General features: G+C 48.6%; 1 protein-coding gene across 2 annotated transcripts in view; it reads right to left on the bottom strand.

Annotated features, from left to right (window-relative positions):
* LOC143768005 (uncharacterized) overlaps nucleotides 1–17,679 on the bottom strand; it is a 48,742-nt gene extending 31,063 nt beyond the window's left edge. For both annotated transcript variants that reach the window (XM_077256625.1, XM_077256626.1), the window contains exons 1-6: nucleotides 17,613–17,679; nucleotides 1,748–1,897; nucleotides 1,439–1,618; nucleotides 1,234–1,357; nucleotides 1,056–1,150; nucleotides 789–879 (exon numbers count right to left, since the gene is read on the bottom strand). In XM_077256625.1, coding sequence (XP_077112740.1) covers nucleotides 789–879; nucleotides 1,056–1,150; nucleotides 1,234–1,357; nucleotides 1,439–1,618; nucleotides 1,748–1,897; nucleotides 17,613–17,639 — 667 coding nt within the window. In that variant the 5' untranslated portion in view covers nucleotides 17,640–17,679. The remainder of the gene's footprint in view (nucleotides 1–788; nucleotides 880–1,055; nucleotides 1,151–1,233; nucleotides 1,358–1,438; nucleotides 1,619–1,747; nucleotides 1,898–17,612) is intronic.
* Between the last annotated feature and the right edge of the window lie 410 nt (nucleotides 17,680–18,089).

The raw sequence follows: 18,089 nt of genomic DNA, 5'->3' as shown, positions 1-18,089 counted from the left end.
CTGCGCTGTGCTAGTGACAAAATGGCACTAAAACAAGATGTCACCTCTTTATATAGAGAAGGACATGTGATTTCAGAAGCCAATGACACAAGACATTGTGTCAGGACATTGTGGGCGTTTCCTGTGCCCTGATTGGCTATCTGCAATGTGCTCACATAAAGAAAAATACAATTTACAAGCACACCGCTCCTCTGAGCTCTCCTCACCCACTCCCCTCATCAAACACGTGCCCCACGCTGCTCATGATACATCACCACTATCCTAGTCAAACTTATCAAGATATTTAGTGGCAACGCAAATATTTTCAGACACTGTTTAACATATCTTACTGATTTTTTCCAATTTTATAAAAATTTGCTTCTTCTCCCAATAACGAATCCGAATGTGCCATATTCGTGTCGAATTTATGTTTGGCGATCATTTTTCGAACATATTCGCTCATCTCTATTTTAGAGGTCGATTAGAAAAGTTAATTTGAAAGATTTTCTAACTTGTTAGCACATTCTACGTTTGCTGTCATTTCACTTTGCAGTTTACGGATCTGGACAGGTAACAGTCATTGATTTCTTATTTACAAAGGAGGGTCCTGCAGGTTGTATGCTCCATAGAAGGGCTTTCAATGCCCAAAATCATTTGATCAATTTTGGGTGAAAGGAAATGTTGTGTTCGAGTGAAAAAATGGTGATCACACGATTGTGATATGGCCGCACTACACCACTGATAAAGCAGCCACAGCCGGGGACTGAGAAGAATCTGTGACTTCTCTGCATTTAGTGGTCACTACTCACCTGGGTAGTCATATGTAGGAATCTCCTCTTTACACCACTCATCACCCCAAACATATGTCTCTGTAGTATCAATATGGGTCAGATCTTCACCCTGAAACAAATATTGTAAAAGTCACAGACAGATGGAGAAGTCACATCTATGATCAGCTCTAATCCTGCCATCTCCACCGTTCTCATTACACAAGTATAAAACATTAATACTGGAGACAAAAGCAAGACTGAGCACAAGACACAGGGGAGATCTCCTGACACCTTCTCTCCATCTACCTGATGATCCTGAGGAACATTGGGATCTTCTTGGTTACAGTCCTGTGGAAGAGGACGGGGACATCTCTCTGGTGTTGTCTTCTTACTGGATAGATCTGGAGGAAACACATACAGGGACTGAATACATTCTATACATACAGATAATTATAGGCCGTGTGTATTTAGTCCTGTGTATTACCTGGTGATGTGAGGGGCTGGGGAACCTCCATCATGACGTCCTTGTACAGATCTTTGTGTTCTTCTAAATACTCCCACTCCTCCATGGAGAAATAGACGGCGACATCCTGACACCTTATAGGAACCTGACACATACAATGACACCGTCACCCCCAATCCCTTCATAGCGTTACTGTATAATGTCCCAGCATTCCCAGCAGTGTCACCTCTCCAGTCAGCAGCTCAATCATCTTGTAGATGAGTTCTAGGATCTTCTGGTCATTGATGTTCTCATGTATCAGGGGGTGAGGTGGAGGCCCCATGATTGGGCTCAGGGGTCTTCCCCATCCCTCAGACACAGGGTCCTGACAGCGATCACTAGAGGTCGTTTTCACTAGTATGTAATCCTGATTATGGAAAGACACATTAATAAATCTCACTACAGACATTTCCAGAGTCCTCACCTCTCCAGTTCTGTCCATCTGTTATTCCCATAGATAAGAATGATGTAATGTGACGTCATCAGAATCTCTCACCTCTCCAGTAAGACGGAAGAGGATCTCTAGGGTGAGGTGTATTATCCTCTCCGCCATCTTGTCTCTGTCCATATCCATGCTTAATGGGTAAATCAGGGAAATTCTCTTATATAGAAGATCTTCACTGAGAGGATCCGATATTGTAGAGACCTGAATGACATGAATATGAGCCGATGTAACATCATAACAATCCTGTGTAATAATACAATTACTGGAGATAATAAGGGAAACATATGAGATTTATTATTCTACAGTATTTAGTTTTCTTCTTGACATCTACTAATAAAACCTATATATTTAGGCCACAGACAACAAGCAGTTTCCTCCTCGGAGTTGGCAGCTGAATACGTTCCTCATAGACTCATCTTCCATAAAGCTAATTCTCGTCTCATTTACCGACCCTGGAATCGGCATTAGTAATACTGCAGGAGATATTCATTACACGTGACAGGAGAAATAACTACTTCATAATGAGGACGACATCTTCATCTTCTACTACGGCTCTAGAGACATATGTGGCCAGAGTCGGTCACTGACTCCATCACCACCGGCCGTCTACAGTATATGAAGGTTTCCCGTCTTCCCCGCACTGTAATCTTCTATCACGTTAGATCTCAGCTCTGATTCACACACAGAAGTTTGAGGCTTTTATAAGAGATTGTTTGTAAAGGTACCTTCACACTAAACGATATCGCTAGCGATCCGTGACGTTGCAGCGTCCTGGCTAGCGATATTGTTTAGTTTGACATGCAGCAGCGATCAGGATCCTGCTGTGATGTCGCTGGTCGCTGAATAAAGTTCAGAACTTTATTTGGTCGTCCGATCGCCGTGTATCGTTGTGTTTGACAGCAAAAGCAACGATACCAGCGATATTTTACACTGGTAACCAGGGTAAACATCGGGTTACTAAGCGCAGGGCCGCGCATAGTAACCAGATGTTTACCCTGGTTACCAGTGTAAAATGTAAAAAAAACAAACAGTACATACTTACATTCGCGTCCCCCGCCGTCCGCTTCCCACACTGACTGAGTGCCGCAAAGTGAAAGTGAAAGTACAGCACAGCGGTGACGTCACCGCTGTGCCCTGCTACTGCCGGCGCTCAGTCAGTGCAGGAAGCAGACGCTGTTTGTTTTTTTTACATTTTACGCTGGTAACCAGGGTAAACATCGGGTTACTAAGCGCGGCCCTGCGCTTAGCAACCCGATGTTTACCCTGGTTACCCGGGGACCTCGGCATCGTTGGTCACTGGAGAGCGGTCTGTGTGACAGCTCTCCAGCGATCAAACAGCGACGCTGCAGCGATTGGCATCGTTGTCGCTATCGCTGCAGCTTCGCTTCATGCGAAGGTACCTTAAGAACCAAGACAGGAGATATCTGATGCCAATGTCTCCGTGTACAGTGTTTATTTTTCTCTGGATATTTTTAACATTTTTGCTTTGGCTTCTATATATTACATGAAAAACAGAATAAAATAAAATAAAATTGGGGCTGGAGGCACTGTGGAAACACTATATTGTGTAGGGGCCCCGTACTAGGAGAGTAATACAGGTTTCCTTGGTTCCTGTCTTCAATATTTGGCTTGTATCTAACAAAAACCCTGAAAGAGTCTCTGTGCTGAAGTCAGGCGGCATCCACTCACCACTGGGGACACCGGTACACTAAGGGGCCTGATGCCTGTGCTCGTGAGGGCCCGCCATCTCGCTTACTGAGGGCCCCAGTACTTGCAATACTTACTTCTCCCCGTTCGACCACTGTAGCGTCTTCTGCTCTGAACAGTCACAGTCAGTAGCCTAGCTACGGGTGGGGCAGAGGGTGCGGGCGCCCCGGGCCCGGTGCTCTGAGGGAGCCCACCCGGAGCTACGCCACTGTAACTGTATTGGCACGCGCAGCACGCCGATACAGTTACCCTCTGGGGCAGAACAGATGCGCCTGTCATCGCGAGGTCAGCTGTACAGCCGATACAGCTGACCACAATGATGAGGGAAGGAGCGCTCCTTCTCCATCATCCTCCTGTCAGCGTCTGACGTCGGCGACAGCGGGCGCGATGAGTCACTGCCCGGCACCCGCTGTCAGGAGATGAGCGGGCGCTCAGAGCAGCGCAGGAACCAGGAAGAAGAGAGGTGAGTATTTATTTTTTTATGGGGTGCTGCCTAATACTACAGAGTCTGCCTATGGGGGTACTGTCTTATACTACAAGGTCTGCCTATAGGGGTGCTGCCTTATAGTACAGGGTCTGCCTATGGGGGTGCTGCCTTACAGTACAGGGTCTGCCTATGGGGGGTTTGCCTTATACTACAGGGTCTGCCTATGGGGGGTCTGCCTTATACTACAGGGTCTGCCTATGGGTGGTCTGCCTTATACTACAGGGTCTGCCTATGGGGGGTCTGCCTTATACTACAGGATCTGCCTATGGGGGTACTGTCTTAAACTACAGGGTCTGCCTTATACTACAGGGTCTGCCTATGGGGGGGTCTGCCTATGGGGGTGCTGTCTTATACTACAGGATCTGCCTATGGGGGTGCTGCCTTATAGTACAGGGTCTGCCTATGGGGGTGCTGCCTTACAGTACAGGGTCTGCCTATGGGGGGGTTTGCCTTATACTACAGGGTCTGCCTATGGGGTCTGCCTATGGGGGTGCTGTCTTATACTACAGGATCTGCCTATGGGGGTACTGTCTTTTACTACAGGGTCTGCCTATAGGGGTGCTGCCTTATAGTACAGGGTCTGCCTCTGGGGGTGCTGCCTTACAGTACAGGGTCTGCCTATGGGGGTACTGCCTTATAGTACAGGGTCTGCTTATGGGGGTGCTGCCTTATAGTACAGGGTCTGCCTTTAGGGGTGCTGACTTATAGTACAAGGTCTGCCTATGGGGGTGCTGCCTTATACTACAGGGTCTGCCTATAGGGGTGCTGTCTTATACTACAGGGTCTGCCTATGGAGGTGCTGCCTTATACTGCAGGGTCTGCCTATAGGGGTGCTGCCTATACTACAGAGTCTGCCTATGGGTCCTGCCTTGTGCTATAGAGTCTGCCATTGGGGGTGCATTATACAATATAGAGTAGGCCTATGGGGAGTGCATTATACTATATTGAGGACTATCTGGTGCATTATACTATATTGAGGACGATCTGGTGCATTATACTATATGGAGGCTATCTAGAGGGTCATCATACAGTGTGGAGATTACAGTGAGGGGGCCATCATACAGTGTGGGGATTACAGTGAAAGGGCCATCATACAGTGTTGGAGCCATCAAACAGTTTGGAGGCTACTGAGGGGTCAGTATACTGTGTATAAGACAGCATCATGCTGTGTATAAGGGAGCTGTACAGGGGAAGACTCGGGAAATTATTAAATGTAAAGTGGGCACTTATTGTAATAGGGGAACTCAGGTTACTGTGACTATTAAAGGGGGACACAGGGCAATATTACTTTCTAGGGGGCACAATGTGGGCACTCTTTTCTAGGGCACTTGCACCTGGCATTACTATATTATAGAGGGTTCCTTTAGAATTTAGAGGGCAGAGAACCACACAGCAGGCGCAGTAATAGGGACATACGGCAGCAGCGGCTCAGTATTGGAGTATCAGCAGGATGAGGAGTTTGTGCAGGTTGGGAATAGATAGTGATGGCTGAAAATATGAGAAGTGAAACGTGTCTTTGTAGTATTCTCTGCAGACGACTCCTGGCTGGAAGAAGTTGTCATGTCGGTCTGGGCCAGATGGAAAAGACGGGAAAAGTGAAAGATTCTATCAGATAGAACGTCAGCGGTAAGTCATTATCTGTAACTGTGCTGTGATTTCTTATATGTTCTGTAGGGCTGGTATCTAACACTGACCATATGGCGGTAATATCAGTGTTGGTCGGTATATAGAGACTAGATGGTGGCCCGATTCTAACGCATCGGATATTCTAGAATACGTATGTAGTTTATTTATGAAGATTTCAGAATAATGCAATGAATACACAGGATTCAGCCGGCCGGGTGCGACCAATTAGCGAAGCGTGGTTCAAATCCCACGTCAATTCGCGGCCAGACTGCGCCTGTCGCTGATTGTTCGCGGCCGGTCGGCCATGACCAATAAGTGAAGCCATGGCCCGCTGCAGGTTTTTGAGGGCCCCAGGCGAAAGAGTCTCACAGCCCACGTAGCATATAACACAGCCCACGTAGTATATAGCACAGCCACGTAGTATATAGCCCAGTATGTAGTATATAGCACAGGCACGTAGTATATAGCACAGCCCATGTAGTATATAGCAAAGCTCACGTAGTATATGGCACAGCTACGTAGTATATAACACAGCCACGTAGTATCTAGCCCAGCCATGTAGTATATAGCATAGCCATGTAATATATAGCACAGGCACGTAGTATGTAGCACAGCCACATAGTATTTAGCACAGGCATGTAGTATATTGCAGAGCCACATAGTATAAAGCACAGCCCACGCAGCAGATAACACAGCCCACGTAGTATATAGCACAGCCCATGCAGTATATAACACAGCCCACGTAGTATATAACACAGCCACGTAGTATAAAGCACAACCCACGTAGTGTAGAGCACAGCGATGCAGTGCAGCGCCCCAGAGTCCTGGTCGTTGCAGTACTGTGGCTCCGCCACTAAGGGGAGCTATGGTACGTCTGATGGCACTGAAGGAGTTCATCTGACCAGGTATCACAGACACCAATACATTTCACAGCCGGGCCTCCAGGGGGAGCTAAGGGTTCTATTCATTAGGCCACTCCCCACCATTGTGGGTAAACTGGGGGTCAGGCAGGAAGTTAGATCAGAAAGCTGACTGGGTTGGAACCAGGCAACACCTTGTGGCAGAGGGTGTTGTGGGAGAAGATTCGGTAGGGCCCCTGTCGGGGGTGGGATCCTGACAGAGGCCTGGCAACTTGAGCGAACGTAACGGGACCGTGCCTGCTCAGCATAGCGGCGGTGCCCAAGGAAGGATTAGAAGCAAGATAGATTGTGCTGAGTGAGAAACGAGATCAAAGCAAGAAGGAGAATACCAGTAGGAGTCATGCTGTGAGACCGAGGCAACATCCTACTGAGGCGCACAACCGGCGGCCGGAACGCCGAGGGAGTATTACAATATTCAGCTTCAGGCAATACTCTAAACCAACGGCAGGACAGTCAGTCTAAGGCGGGCTGTCTCACCTAAATCACCTATGCAGTCTTGGGGGGCAACTAGTGGAGAGGGGCGACTCTAGGGTCCCGGAAGAGCTCCGAGCCTACCCGTCATACGGGTGCCGTCCTAACCGTAACATCAGGGAGGGACGGAGGATTAGCAGAACATCATCTAATCGAGTTGTGAGGGAACTTAAGAAACGGACACAACAGTTGTGGGGACTTTCCGTAAGCACAGCAGGGAAGGACCGCAACACCTAGCGCTAGAAGGAAGGCACAGATTTCCACCTGCTAAGAGAACTCTGGAGGTGTCATTGGACCGGCCGGACTTGCGCAGCCTGGTTATCCGGATTCTGGACTGAGGACCCAGAGATCTTCAGTAAAGAGGTAAAGAGACTGCAACTTGGTGTCCTCGTTATTTACTACAACCTACACTGCACCGCAACACCACCATCACCATCTACCACTTCATAAACTGTGCGCCCCTCGGCAGGGTCTCGGACCGGGGCCTAGCCACCGTGACAATCCCAGAGCAGAGACTCAGAGGCCCGCTACCGGGTACCCCTCGGCCCTGCGGCAGTGGGGGCACTGCAATTTTGGCGTCACGAACAGGATCTACTTAAGCCTGAGAAATCAGGTCATGTGTGCCTTGGAACTGTGATTTATTGTGCTTGGACTGTACTTTATTGCAAAGACTGTGGATTGCCACTTGCCGCCAAAAGTTCCCGCCAAAACCGCCGCCATTACAGCGCTAAGGAGAGCGCAGGAGAAGAAGAAGGGCGTGGAAGTGGGCGTGAACACACTGAAGAGCGCGAAAGACAATGGCCGCCCAGTCTAAATATTTCGGCCCCTTGAGGACGTGTCCGTCAGCGGCCGAGATCCGCCTCCTGATCCTCAATGGAGGGCGGAGACAACAAAAACGAAACCGCCCACGAAGGAGAGAGCGGAAAAAGGACCAGGAAGAAGAAGTCAGCGACATGGAGGACACCATGGCGAGCCACCCGGAGCGGAAGCGTGGGGTCGGAGCCGAGGACTCCCCCAGCTACCCGGAGAGGCATCACAGCCAGACCTCCACAGCTGACGCTGACCTCCAGCAGACCGGAGCGGACGGGCTGATCCGCCAACCCCTGCAGACGCAGCTGAGCACTGAGGCCGGGTGGAAGAAGACCATCATCGGGAGCCTCGCCAGACGTCTGTCGGTAGCCTCGTCTGGTCCGGAGCAAGAAAGAAGTTCCAGCGCTCCGAAGCCAGAAGGCAAGGCCCTGCCGGAAAGCGAGATGCTGCAAACGGAGATGACAACGCCGCAGCGCGAGGCCCCGCAACCAGCGTTCCAGACCCCAGCGGAGGCGGAGCAGACCGGCACCGGAGGGACCACGTCTGAAGCAGGTGTGAAGGACGACCCTGCCCTGACGACCGACACCACTCCAGTGACTGCTAGTGCCACAGCTGCTGATTCCGTTCCAGTGACTGATCTTGCAGCAGCTGCTACCTCTGCTGCAGCAAATGCCCCTACTCAAGCTGCGCGGACCTCCATCGCTGCGCATGATTTAACTGTACATGAAAGACGGATTAACGGCGTTTGTCCAGCACTGGGTGTAACCCTGGACCTCACTTTGCCCAGGCCAAGAAGGGTTAAGTGCCAGGTGCAGCCCTGGAAGCCGTCCAACTAAACCTCGGAAACCTGAAACTGTACATAGTTAACTGTTTTTTCCCCTGCTTTTTGCTACTTTAAACCCGACCTGGGTTATTCTTAAAGGGATCCCTTTGTTTACCCGGGATCCCTTCTTCTGCTTTTTGTTTTGTTTCCTGTTTATTCATCACTGAAAGAACTGCTGGATCATGAACAATGCATGATACAAACTCCTTGTACATAGTTGCACCTTCTTAAAGGTGCTCCCTACTGGTTTTACTTAAAGAAGGACTCTTTGTGAAGATACCGCACCGGAGCCTTTGCTGAGTATGGACTGGTAGCTTGAGAAGATGTGCTACCTCATAAAGACTTGGTCCCCTCTTAAAGGGGATGTTCACTTGTTGCACTTGAAGAATGGTATTGCTTTAAGACAGCTAGATGGCAATAATGTCTTGATAAAAAGGAAAGTGATGATGATGCTTACATGTAAAAGTTATATGTATCCAACCAGTTGATTGTAAGAAATGATTGATAATGTTGATAGAAGAATGAGGACAGAAAAGTGAACCTGTACGGGGTTAGTCAGCGAGTCCTCTTAGGAGCCATGAAGGATGGCTCAGTGATTTCAAACTGAAAGTAAATGTTATGTTCTATACTGTGTATAGTAGTTGAAAAGGCAGAAGGCCCGGGCTGAAAAGGGGCGGTCCTGTAAAGAAAGGAGATGCAGTAGGTCTGGAGCCGTTAGGACAGGCGGTCCTGCAGACATCAAGTAGGAGAATGTAGCACAGTTGCTTAAGCCTTATAATGTGTTATAAGAAGGTCTTTAGTGGATTCAGAGTGTACGTCCTTAAAGGCAGTGTTAACTTATTGTTCAAAGATTTGCACTAAGTAGAATACCCGGTTGGGTGAGAAAAGTTATTTATAGAAAAGTTATTTAAAAGTATTTAACCATGTTTGTAACGTTCAAGTGTCCTCACCTCCCATAAAGGGAAGCTTTGTTCAAGTATACTTATTGTTATTGCACTCACAAAATTGTATGTCTTTTTGCTAACCTGTATTGTTGTTTTCTTCCCAGTCCCGGAGTACTGGATTTAACCGGGGGGGAGTGCAGCGCCCCAGAGTCCTGGTCGTTGCAGTACTGTGGCTCCGCCACTAAGGGGAGCTATGGTACGTCTGATGGCACTGAAGGAGTTCATCTGACCAGGTATCACAGACACCAATACATTTCACAGCCGGGCCTCCAGGGGGAGCTAAGGGTTCTATTCATTAGGCCACTCCCCACCATTGTGGGTAAACTGGGGGTCAGGCAGGAAGTTAGATCAGAAAGCTGACTGGGTTGGAACCAGGCAACACCTTGTGGCAGAGGGTGTTGTGGGAGAAGATTCGGTAGGGCCCCTGTCGGGGGTGGGATCCTGACAGAGGCCTGGCAACTTGAGCAAACGTAACGGGACCGTGCCTGCTCAGCATAGCGGCGGTGCCCAAGGAAGGATTAGAAGCAAGATAGATTGTGCTGAGTGAGAAACGAGATCAAAGCAAGAAGGAGAATACCAGTAGGAGTCGTGCTGTGAGACCGAGGCAACATCCTACTGAGGCGCACAACCGGTGGCCGGAACGCCGAGGGAGTATTACAATATTCAGCTTCAGGCAATACTCTAAACCAACGGCAGGACAGTCAGTCTAAGGCGGGCTGTCTCACCTAAATCACCTATGCAGTCTTGGGGGGCAACTAGTGGAGAGGGGCGACTCTAGGGTCCCGGAAGAGCTCCGAGCCTACCCGTCATATGGGTGCCGTCCTAACCGTAACATCAGGGAGGGACGGAGGATTAGCAGAACATCATCTAATCGAGTTGTGAGGGAACTTAAGAAACGGACACAACAGTTGTGGGGACTTTCCGTAAGCACAGCAGGGAAGGACCGCAACACCTAGCGCTAGAAGGAAGGCACAGATTTCCACCTGCTAAGAGAACTCTGGAGGTGTCATTGGACCGGCCGGACTTGCGCAGCCTGGTTATCCGGATTCTGGACTGAGGACCCAGAGATCTTCAGTAAAGAGGTAAAGAGACTGCAACTTGGTGTCCTCGTTATTTACTACAACCTACACTGCACCGCAACACCACCATCACCATCTACATCTATCACTTCATAAACTGTGCGCCCCTCGGCAGGGTCTCGGACCGGGGCCTAGCCACCGTGACAATCCCAGAGCAGAGACTCAGAGGCCCGGTACCGGGTACCCCTCGGCCCTGCGGCAGTGGGGGCGCTGCAATTTTGGCGTCACGAACAGGATCTACTTAAGCCTGAGAAATCAGGTCATGTGTGCCTTGGAACTGTGATTTATTGTGCTTGGACTGTACTTTATTGCAAAGACTGTGGATTGCCACTTGCCGCCAAAAGTTCCCACCAAAACCGCCGCCATTACAGCGCTAAGGAGAGCGCAGGAGAAGAAGAAGGGCGTGGAAGTGGGCGTGAACACGCTGAAGAGCGCGAAAGACAATGGCCGCCCAGTCTAAATATTTCGGCCCCTTGAGGACGTGTCCGTCAGCAGCCGAGATCCGCCTCCTGATCCTCAATGGAGGGCGGAGACAACAAAAACGAAACCGCCCACGAAGGAGAGAGCGGAAAAAGGACCAGGAAGAAGGTCAGCGACATGGAGGACGCCATGGCGAGCCACCCGGAGCGGAAGCGTGGGGTCGGAGCCGAGGACTCCCCCAGCTACCCGGAGAGGCATCGCAGCCAGACCTCCACAGCTGACACTGACCTCCAGCAGACCGGAGAGGACGGGCTGATCCACCAACCCCTGCAGACGCAGCTGAGCACTGAGGCCGGGTGGAAGAAGACCATCATCGGGAGCCTCGCCAGACGTCTGTCGGTAGCCTCGTCTGGTCCGGAGCAAGAAAGAAGTTCCAGCGCTCCGAAGCCAGAAGGCAAGGCCCTGCCGGAAAGCGAGATGCTGCAAACGGAGATGACAACGCCGCAGCGCGAGGCCCCGCAACCAGCGTTCCAGACCCCAGTGGAGGCGGAGCAGACCGGCATCGGAGGGACCACGTCTGAAGCAGGTATGAAGGACGACCCTGCCCTGACGACCGACACCACTCCAGTGACTGCTAGTGCCACAGCTGCTGATTCCGTTCCAGTGACTGATCTTGCAGCAGCTGCTACCTCTGCTGCAGCAAATGCCCCTACTCAAGCTGCGCGGACCTCCATCGCTGCGCATGATTTAACTGTACATGAAAGACGGATTAACGGCGTTTGTCCAGCACTGGGTGTTACCCTGGACCTCACTTTGCCCAGGCCAAGAAGGGTTAAGTGCCAGGTGCAGCCCTGGAAGCCGTCCAACTAAACCTCGGAAACCTGAAACTGTACATAGTTAACTGTTTGTTTCCCTGCTTTTTGCTACTTTAAACCCGACCTGGGTTATTCTTAAAGGGATCCCTTTGTTTACCCGGGATCCCTTCTTCTACTTTTTGTTTTATTTCCTGTTTATTCATCACTGAAAGAACTGCTGGATCATGAACAATGCATGATACAAACTCCTTGTACATAGTTGCACCTTCTTAAAGGTGCTCCCTACTGGTTTTACTTAAAGAAGGACTCTTTGTGAAGATACCGCACCGGAGCCTTTGCTGAGTATGGACTGGTAGCTTGAGAAGATGTGCTACCTCATAAAGACTTGGTCCCCTCTTAAAGGGGATGTTCACTTGTTGCACTTGAAGAATGGTATTGCTTTAAGACAGCTAGATGGCAATAATGTCTTGATAAAAAGGAAAGTGATGATGATGCTTACATGTAAAAGTTATATGTATCCAACCAGTTGATTGTAAGAAATGATTGATAATGTTGATAGAAGAATGAGGACAGAAAAGTGAACCTGTACGGGGTTAGTCAGCGAGTCCTCTTAGGAGCCATGAAGGATGGCTCAGTGATTTCAAACTGAAAGTAAATGTTATGTTCTATACTGTGTATAGTAGTTGAAAAGGCAGAAGGCCCGGGCTGAAAAGGGGCGGTCCTGCAAAGAAAGGAGAGGCAGTAGGTCTGGAGCCGTTAGGACAGGCGGTCCTGCAGACATCAAGTAGGAGAATGTAGCACAGTTGCTTAAGCCTTAGGCCGGCGTCACACTGGCGAGTTTTACGGACGTAAGAGCGCAGAAACTACGTCCGTAAAACTCGCATTACATACGGCACAATTATTCTCAATGGGGCTGCTCCTATTAGCCGTATATTACGGTTCAGTATTATACGGCTTTCTACGGCCGTACAAAATCGCAGCATGCTGCGTTTGTCAGCGTATTGCGCAAAAAAATCGCTAATGAAAGTCTATGGGGGCGAGAAAAATACGGATTCCACACGGACCTGCAGTGTGACTTGCGAGAAATATGCAGCGGTGTTAGTGAAAAGTCGGTAATTCAATTGCCGGCTTTTCATTTCTCCTGCACAAACCCGACAGGATATGAGACATGGTTTTCATACAGTAAACCATCTCATATCCCCATTTTTTTTTGCATATTCCACACTACTAATGTTAGTAGTGTGTATGTGCAAAATTTCAGCGCTGTAGCTGCTAAAATAAACGGTTAAATGGCGGAAAAAATTGGCGTGGGCTCCCGCGCAATTTTCTCCGCCAGAATGGTAAAGCCAGTGACTGAGGGCAGATATTAATAGCCAGGAGAGGGTCCATGGTTATTGGCCCCCCCGTGGCTAAAAACATCTGCCCCAGCCACCCCAGAAAAGGCACATCTGGAAGATGCGCCTATTCTGGCACTTGGCCACTCTCTTCCCACTCCCTGTAGCGGTGGGATATGGGGTAATGAAGGGTTAATGCCACCTTGCTATTGTAAGGTGACATTAAGCCAGATTAATAATGGAGAGGCGTCAATTATGACACCTATCCATTATTAATCCAATTGTTTGAAAGGGTTAAAAAACACACACACATGATTTTAAAGTATTTTAATGAAATAAACACACAGGTTGTTTTAATAATTTATTGTACTCTCATTCCATTTCCAGGCCCTCGCTTGGAAAAATAATAAACGCACAAGATACATACCTTCTGATGTCAGATCACGTCCCACGATGTAATCCATCTGAAGGGGTTAACTAATATTACAGGCAGGAGCCCTGCTAAATGCAGCGGTGTGCTCCTGCTTGTAATTCCCCGGCGAATGAATGAAATGTAGGTCATTGACCTACATTTCCTTCAGTCGCGGTGATGCGCCCCCTGGTGGATGTCCTCATATGACCTGTAGCATGGGAAAAAGTTCCCAGGCTGCAGTTCATGAGAACATCCACCAGAGGGCGCATCACCGCGACTCAATGTAAGTACAGATCCAGCTTTCCTTTCAGCACCCGGGGATTACAGGCACGAGCGAGTGGTTTATCGCAGCTCGTGCCTGTAATATTAGTTAACCCCTTCAGATGGATTACTTCGTGGGACGTGATCTGACATCAGAAGGTATGTATCTTGTGCGTTTATTATTTTTCCAAGCGAGGGTTTCCTAATGGATTGAGAGAACAATAAATTATTACAACAACCGCTGTGTTTATTTCATTAAAATACTTTTGAATCATGTGTGTGTGTGTTTTTTAACCCTTTCAGACAATTGGATTAATAATGGATAGGTGACATAATTGACGCCTCTCCATTATTAATCTGGCTTAATGTCACCTTACAATAGCAAGGTGGCATTAACCCTTCATTACCCCATATCCCACCGCTACAGGGAGTGGGAAGAGAGTGGCCAAGTGCCAGAATAGGCGCATCTTCCAGATGTGCCTTTTCTGGGGTGGCTGGGGGCAGATGTTTTTAGCCACGGGGGGGCCAATAACCATGGACCCTCTCCTGGCTATTAATATCTGCCCTCAGTCACTGGCTTTACCACTCTGGCGGAGAAAATTGTGCGGGAGCCCACGCCAATTTTTTCCGCCATTTAACCCTTTATTTCAGCAGCTACAGCGCTGAAATTTTGCACATACACACTACTAACATTAGTAGTGTGGAATATGCAAAAAAAAGGGGATATGAGATGGTTTACTGTATGTAAACCATGTCTCATATCCTGTCGGGTTTGTGCAGGAGAAATGAAAAGCCAGCAATTGAATTACCGGCTGTTCACAGATATCGCGCAGAATGAAATATAAATACAGAATATATATATATGTGTCTCAATGACATATATATATATATATATACTGTATATATGTTTTCCCTAACATTTGAGCACATAAATCCATTAGATGTCGGTTTTGCAAGCCTGCGCGAAAATCTCGCAGTACGGATGCCATACGGATTACATACGGAGGATGCCATGCGCAAAATACGCTGACACACCCTGACTACGGATCACTATTTTGGGAACATTTCTCCGTATTACGGCCGTAGTACGGACGTATAAAACGGACCGTATTGTCTTACGCCGAGTGTGACGCCGGCCTTATAATGTGTTATAAGAAGGTCTTTAGTGGATTCAGAGTGTACATCCTTAAAGGCAGTGTTAACTTATTGTTCAAAGATTTGCACTAAGTAGAATACCCGGTTGGGTGAGAAAAGTTATTTATAGAAAAGTTATTTAAAAGTATTTAACCATGTTTGTAACGTTCAAGTGTCCTCACCTCCCATAAAGGGAAGCTTTGTTCAAGTATACTTATTGTTATTGCACTCACAAAATTGTATGTCTTTTTGCTAACCTGTATTGTTGTTTTCTTCCCAGTCCCGGAGTACTGGATTTAACCGGGGGGGGAGTGCAGCGTCCCAGAGTCCTGGTCGTTGCAGTACTGTGGCTCCGCCACTAAGGGGAGCTATGGTACGTCTGATGGCACTGAAGGAGTTCATCTGACCAGGTATCACAGACACCAATACATTTCACAGCCGGGCCTCCAGGGGGAGCTAAGGGTTCTATTCATTAGGCCACTCCCCACCATTGTGGGTAAACTGGGGGTCAGGCAGGAAGTTAGATCAGAAAGCTGACTGGGTTGGAACCAGGCAACACCTTGTGGCAGAGGGTGTTGTGGGAGAAGATTCGGTAGGGCCCCTGTCGGGGGTGGGATCCTGACAGAGGCCTGGCAACTTGAGCGAACGTAACGGGACCGTGCCTGCTCAGCATAGCGGCAGTGCCCAAGGAAGGATTAGAAGCGAGATAGATTGTGCTGAGTGAGAAACGAGATCAAAGCAAGAAGGAGAATACCAGTAGGAGTCGTGCTGTGAGACCGAGGCAACATCCTACTGAGGCGCACAACCGGCGGCCGGAACGCCGAGGGAGTATTACAATATTCAGCTTCAGGCAATACTCTAAACCAACGGCAGGACAGTCAGTCTAAGGCGGGCTGTCTCACCTAAATCACCTATGCAGTCTTGGGGGGCAACTAGTGGAGAGGGGCGACTCTAGGGTCCCGGAAGAGCTCCGAGCCTACCCGTCATACGGGTGCCGTCCTAACCATAACATCAGGGAGGGACGGAGGATTAGCAGAACATCATCTAATCGAGTTGTGAGGGAACTTAAGAAACGGACACAACAGTTGTGGGGACTTTCCGTAAGCACAGCAGGGAAGGACCGCAACACCTAGCGCTAGAAGGAAGGCACAGATTTCCACCTGCTAAGAGAACTCTGGAGGTGTCATTGGACCGGCCGGACTTGCGCAGCCTGGTTATCCGGATTCTGGACTGAGGACCCAGAGATCTTCAGTAAAGAGGTAAAGAGACTGCAACTTGGTGTCCTCGTTATTTACTACAACCTACACTGCACCGCAACACCACCATCACCATCTACATCTATCACTTCATAAACTGTGCGCCCCTCGGCAGGGTCTCGGACCGGGGCCTAGCCACTGTGACAATCCCAGAGCAGAGACTCAGAGGCCCGGTACCGGGTACCCCTTGGCCCTGCGGCAGTGGGGGCGCTGCAGCAGTATATAACACAGGCCACACAGTATGTAACACAGCCCACGTAGTATATAACACAGCCCACGTAGTATATAACACAGCCACGTAGTATATAGCAAGTCTCATGTAGTGTAGAGCACAGCGACGCAGTATATAACACAGCCCACACAGTATGTAACACAGCCCAAGTAGTATATAACACAGCCCACGTAGTATATAGCATTGTGGGCACCATATCCCTGTTAAAAAAAAGAATTAAAATAAAAAATAGTGATATACTCACCTTCTGGCGGCCCCCGGATCCAGCCCAAGCCTTTAGCGATGCTCCTCGCGACGCTTCGGTCCCATTAATGCCTTGCAGCAATAACCCGTGATTATGTAGCGGTCTCGCAACACCGCTACGTCATCATCTCGCGAGACCGCTACGTTATCACGGGTCGTTGCTGCAATGCATTCTTGGGACACGAGGAGCGGGAAAGGCTGGCGCGGACGTCGGAAGGTGAGAATATAATGTTATTTTTTATTATTATTATTTTTAACATTATATCTTTCTACAATTGATGCTGCAAAGGCAGCATCAATAGTAAAAAGTGAAGCGGTGTTTAAATCCTGCCCCAATATCGCTGATTGGTCACGCCCGGCCGGCCGCGACCAATCAGCGATGTGGGATTTCCGTTACAGACAGAAGTTACAGATAGAAGTGGACCTTAGACAATTATTATATAGAGATTACTTTCAGTAACAGCGCGGTCATCTGCTGAGGTTCTCCTCCACTATTAGGGGGCGTCACCAGCTGTAATGAAGGTTACCTGGTTAGGGGCCCCCTCAGGAGTTTCACCCCCCTGAACCAACACCCTAGCTACACCTGTGTGCAGAGCCAGTAGATGACGACGCTGAGGAGTCCGGACCTGCGGCCAGCGAGGAGAAGGGAGGATTATATGGAGCAATATATATGGAGAATTATACGGGGCCCATTATATTGCATGGACGACTATAATGTCCAATTTCCGAGCTATTGATATCACTCATGTAATGTAAGAAGTGAAATCTTTTGCATTGTATTGTGCCGCTATTTCTCTGCCGTATCTGTGCATCATGTATTGTGGTATGTGTTAAAGGGGCCACTGAGATGCTTTCCCCCGGGACCCACAAAGACCAGGAGCCGGCCCTGTACTGAAGGGGTCAACGTCCCGCGCTCAGTAATGGGGAATCTCCAGCACTTACCTCCACCTGCAGAGCCGCACTCCACATATACGGCTTCTCTGTGCGCACAGGACCTGTGATGAGGTCACAGGAGGGGAGGAGTCAGGGGTCACATGATCAGGGGCCTCAGTGTATGCCTTCATCTGCATGCTATAGAGGCCATCAGCCTGCACAAAATGAGTGTCCCATAGTGGGACAAAGTGTTAAAGATAGAATGAAGTATATAAAAAAAATTTAATAATTGTAAAAATATATATTTTTTTAAATAATAAAAAAATAAATTTTTATTCTATCATTAAGTCAATATTTGAATAGAAAAAAAATCTACACAATAAAAGTAACATATTTGGTATCCCCGTGCCCGTAACGACCCGACCTATAAAACTGTCCCACTAGTTAACCCCTTTAGTGTACACCATAAAAAAACAAGGCAAAAAAAAACGCTTTATTATCATACCACCGAACAAAAAGTGGAATAACACGCGATCAAAAAGACTG

The sequence above is a fragment of the Ranitomeya variabilis genome, chromosome 4 (genome assembly GCF_051348905.1).
Source record: "Ranitomeya variabilis isolate aRanVar5 chromosome 4, aRanVar5.hap1, whole genome shotgun sequence".
Lineage (NCBI taxonomy): Eukaryota > Metazoa > Chordata > Amphibia > Anura > Dendrobatidae > Ranitomeya > Ranitomeya variabilis.
The sequence above is the reverse complement of the archived record's forward strand: the minus strand, read 5'-3'. Positions and strand labels throughout refer to the sequence as shown.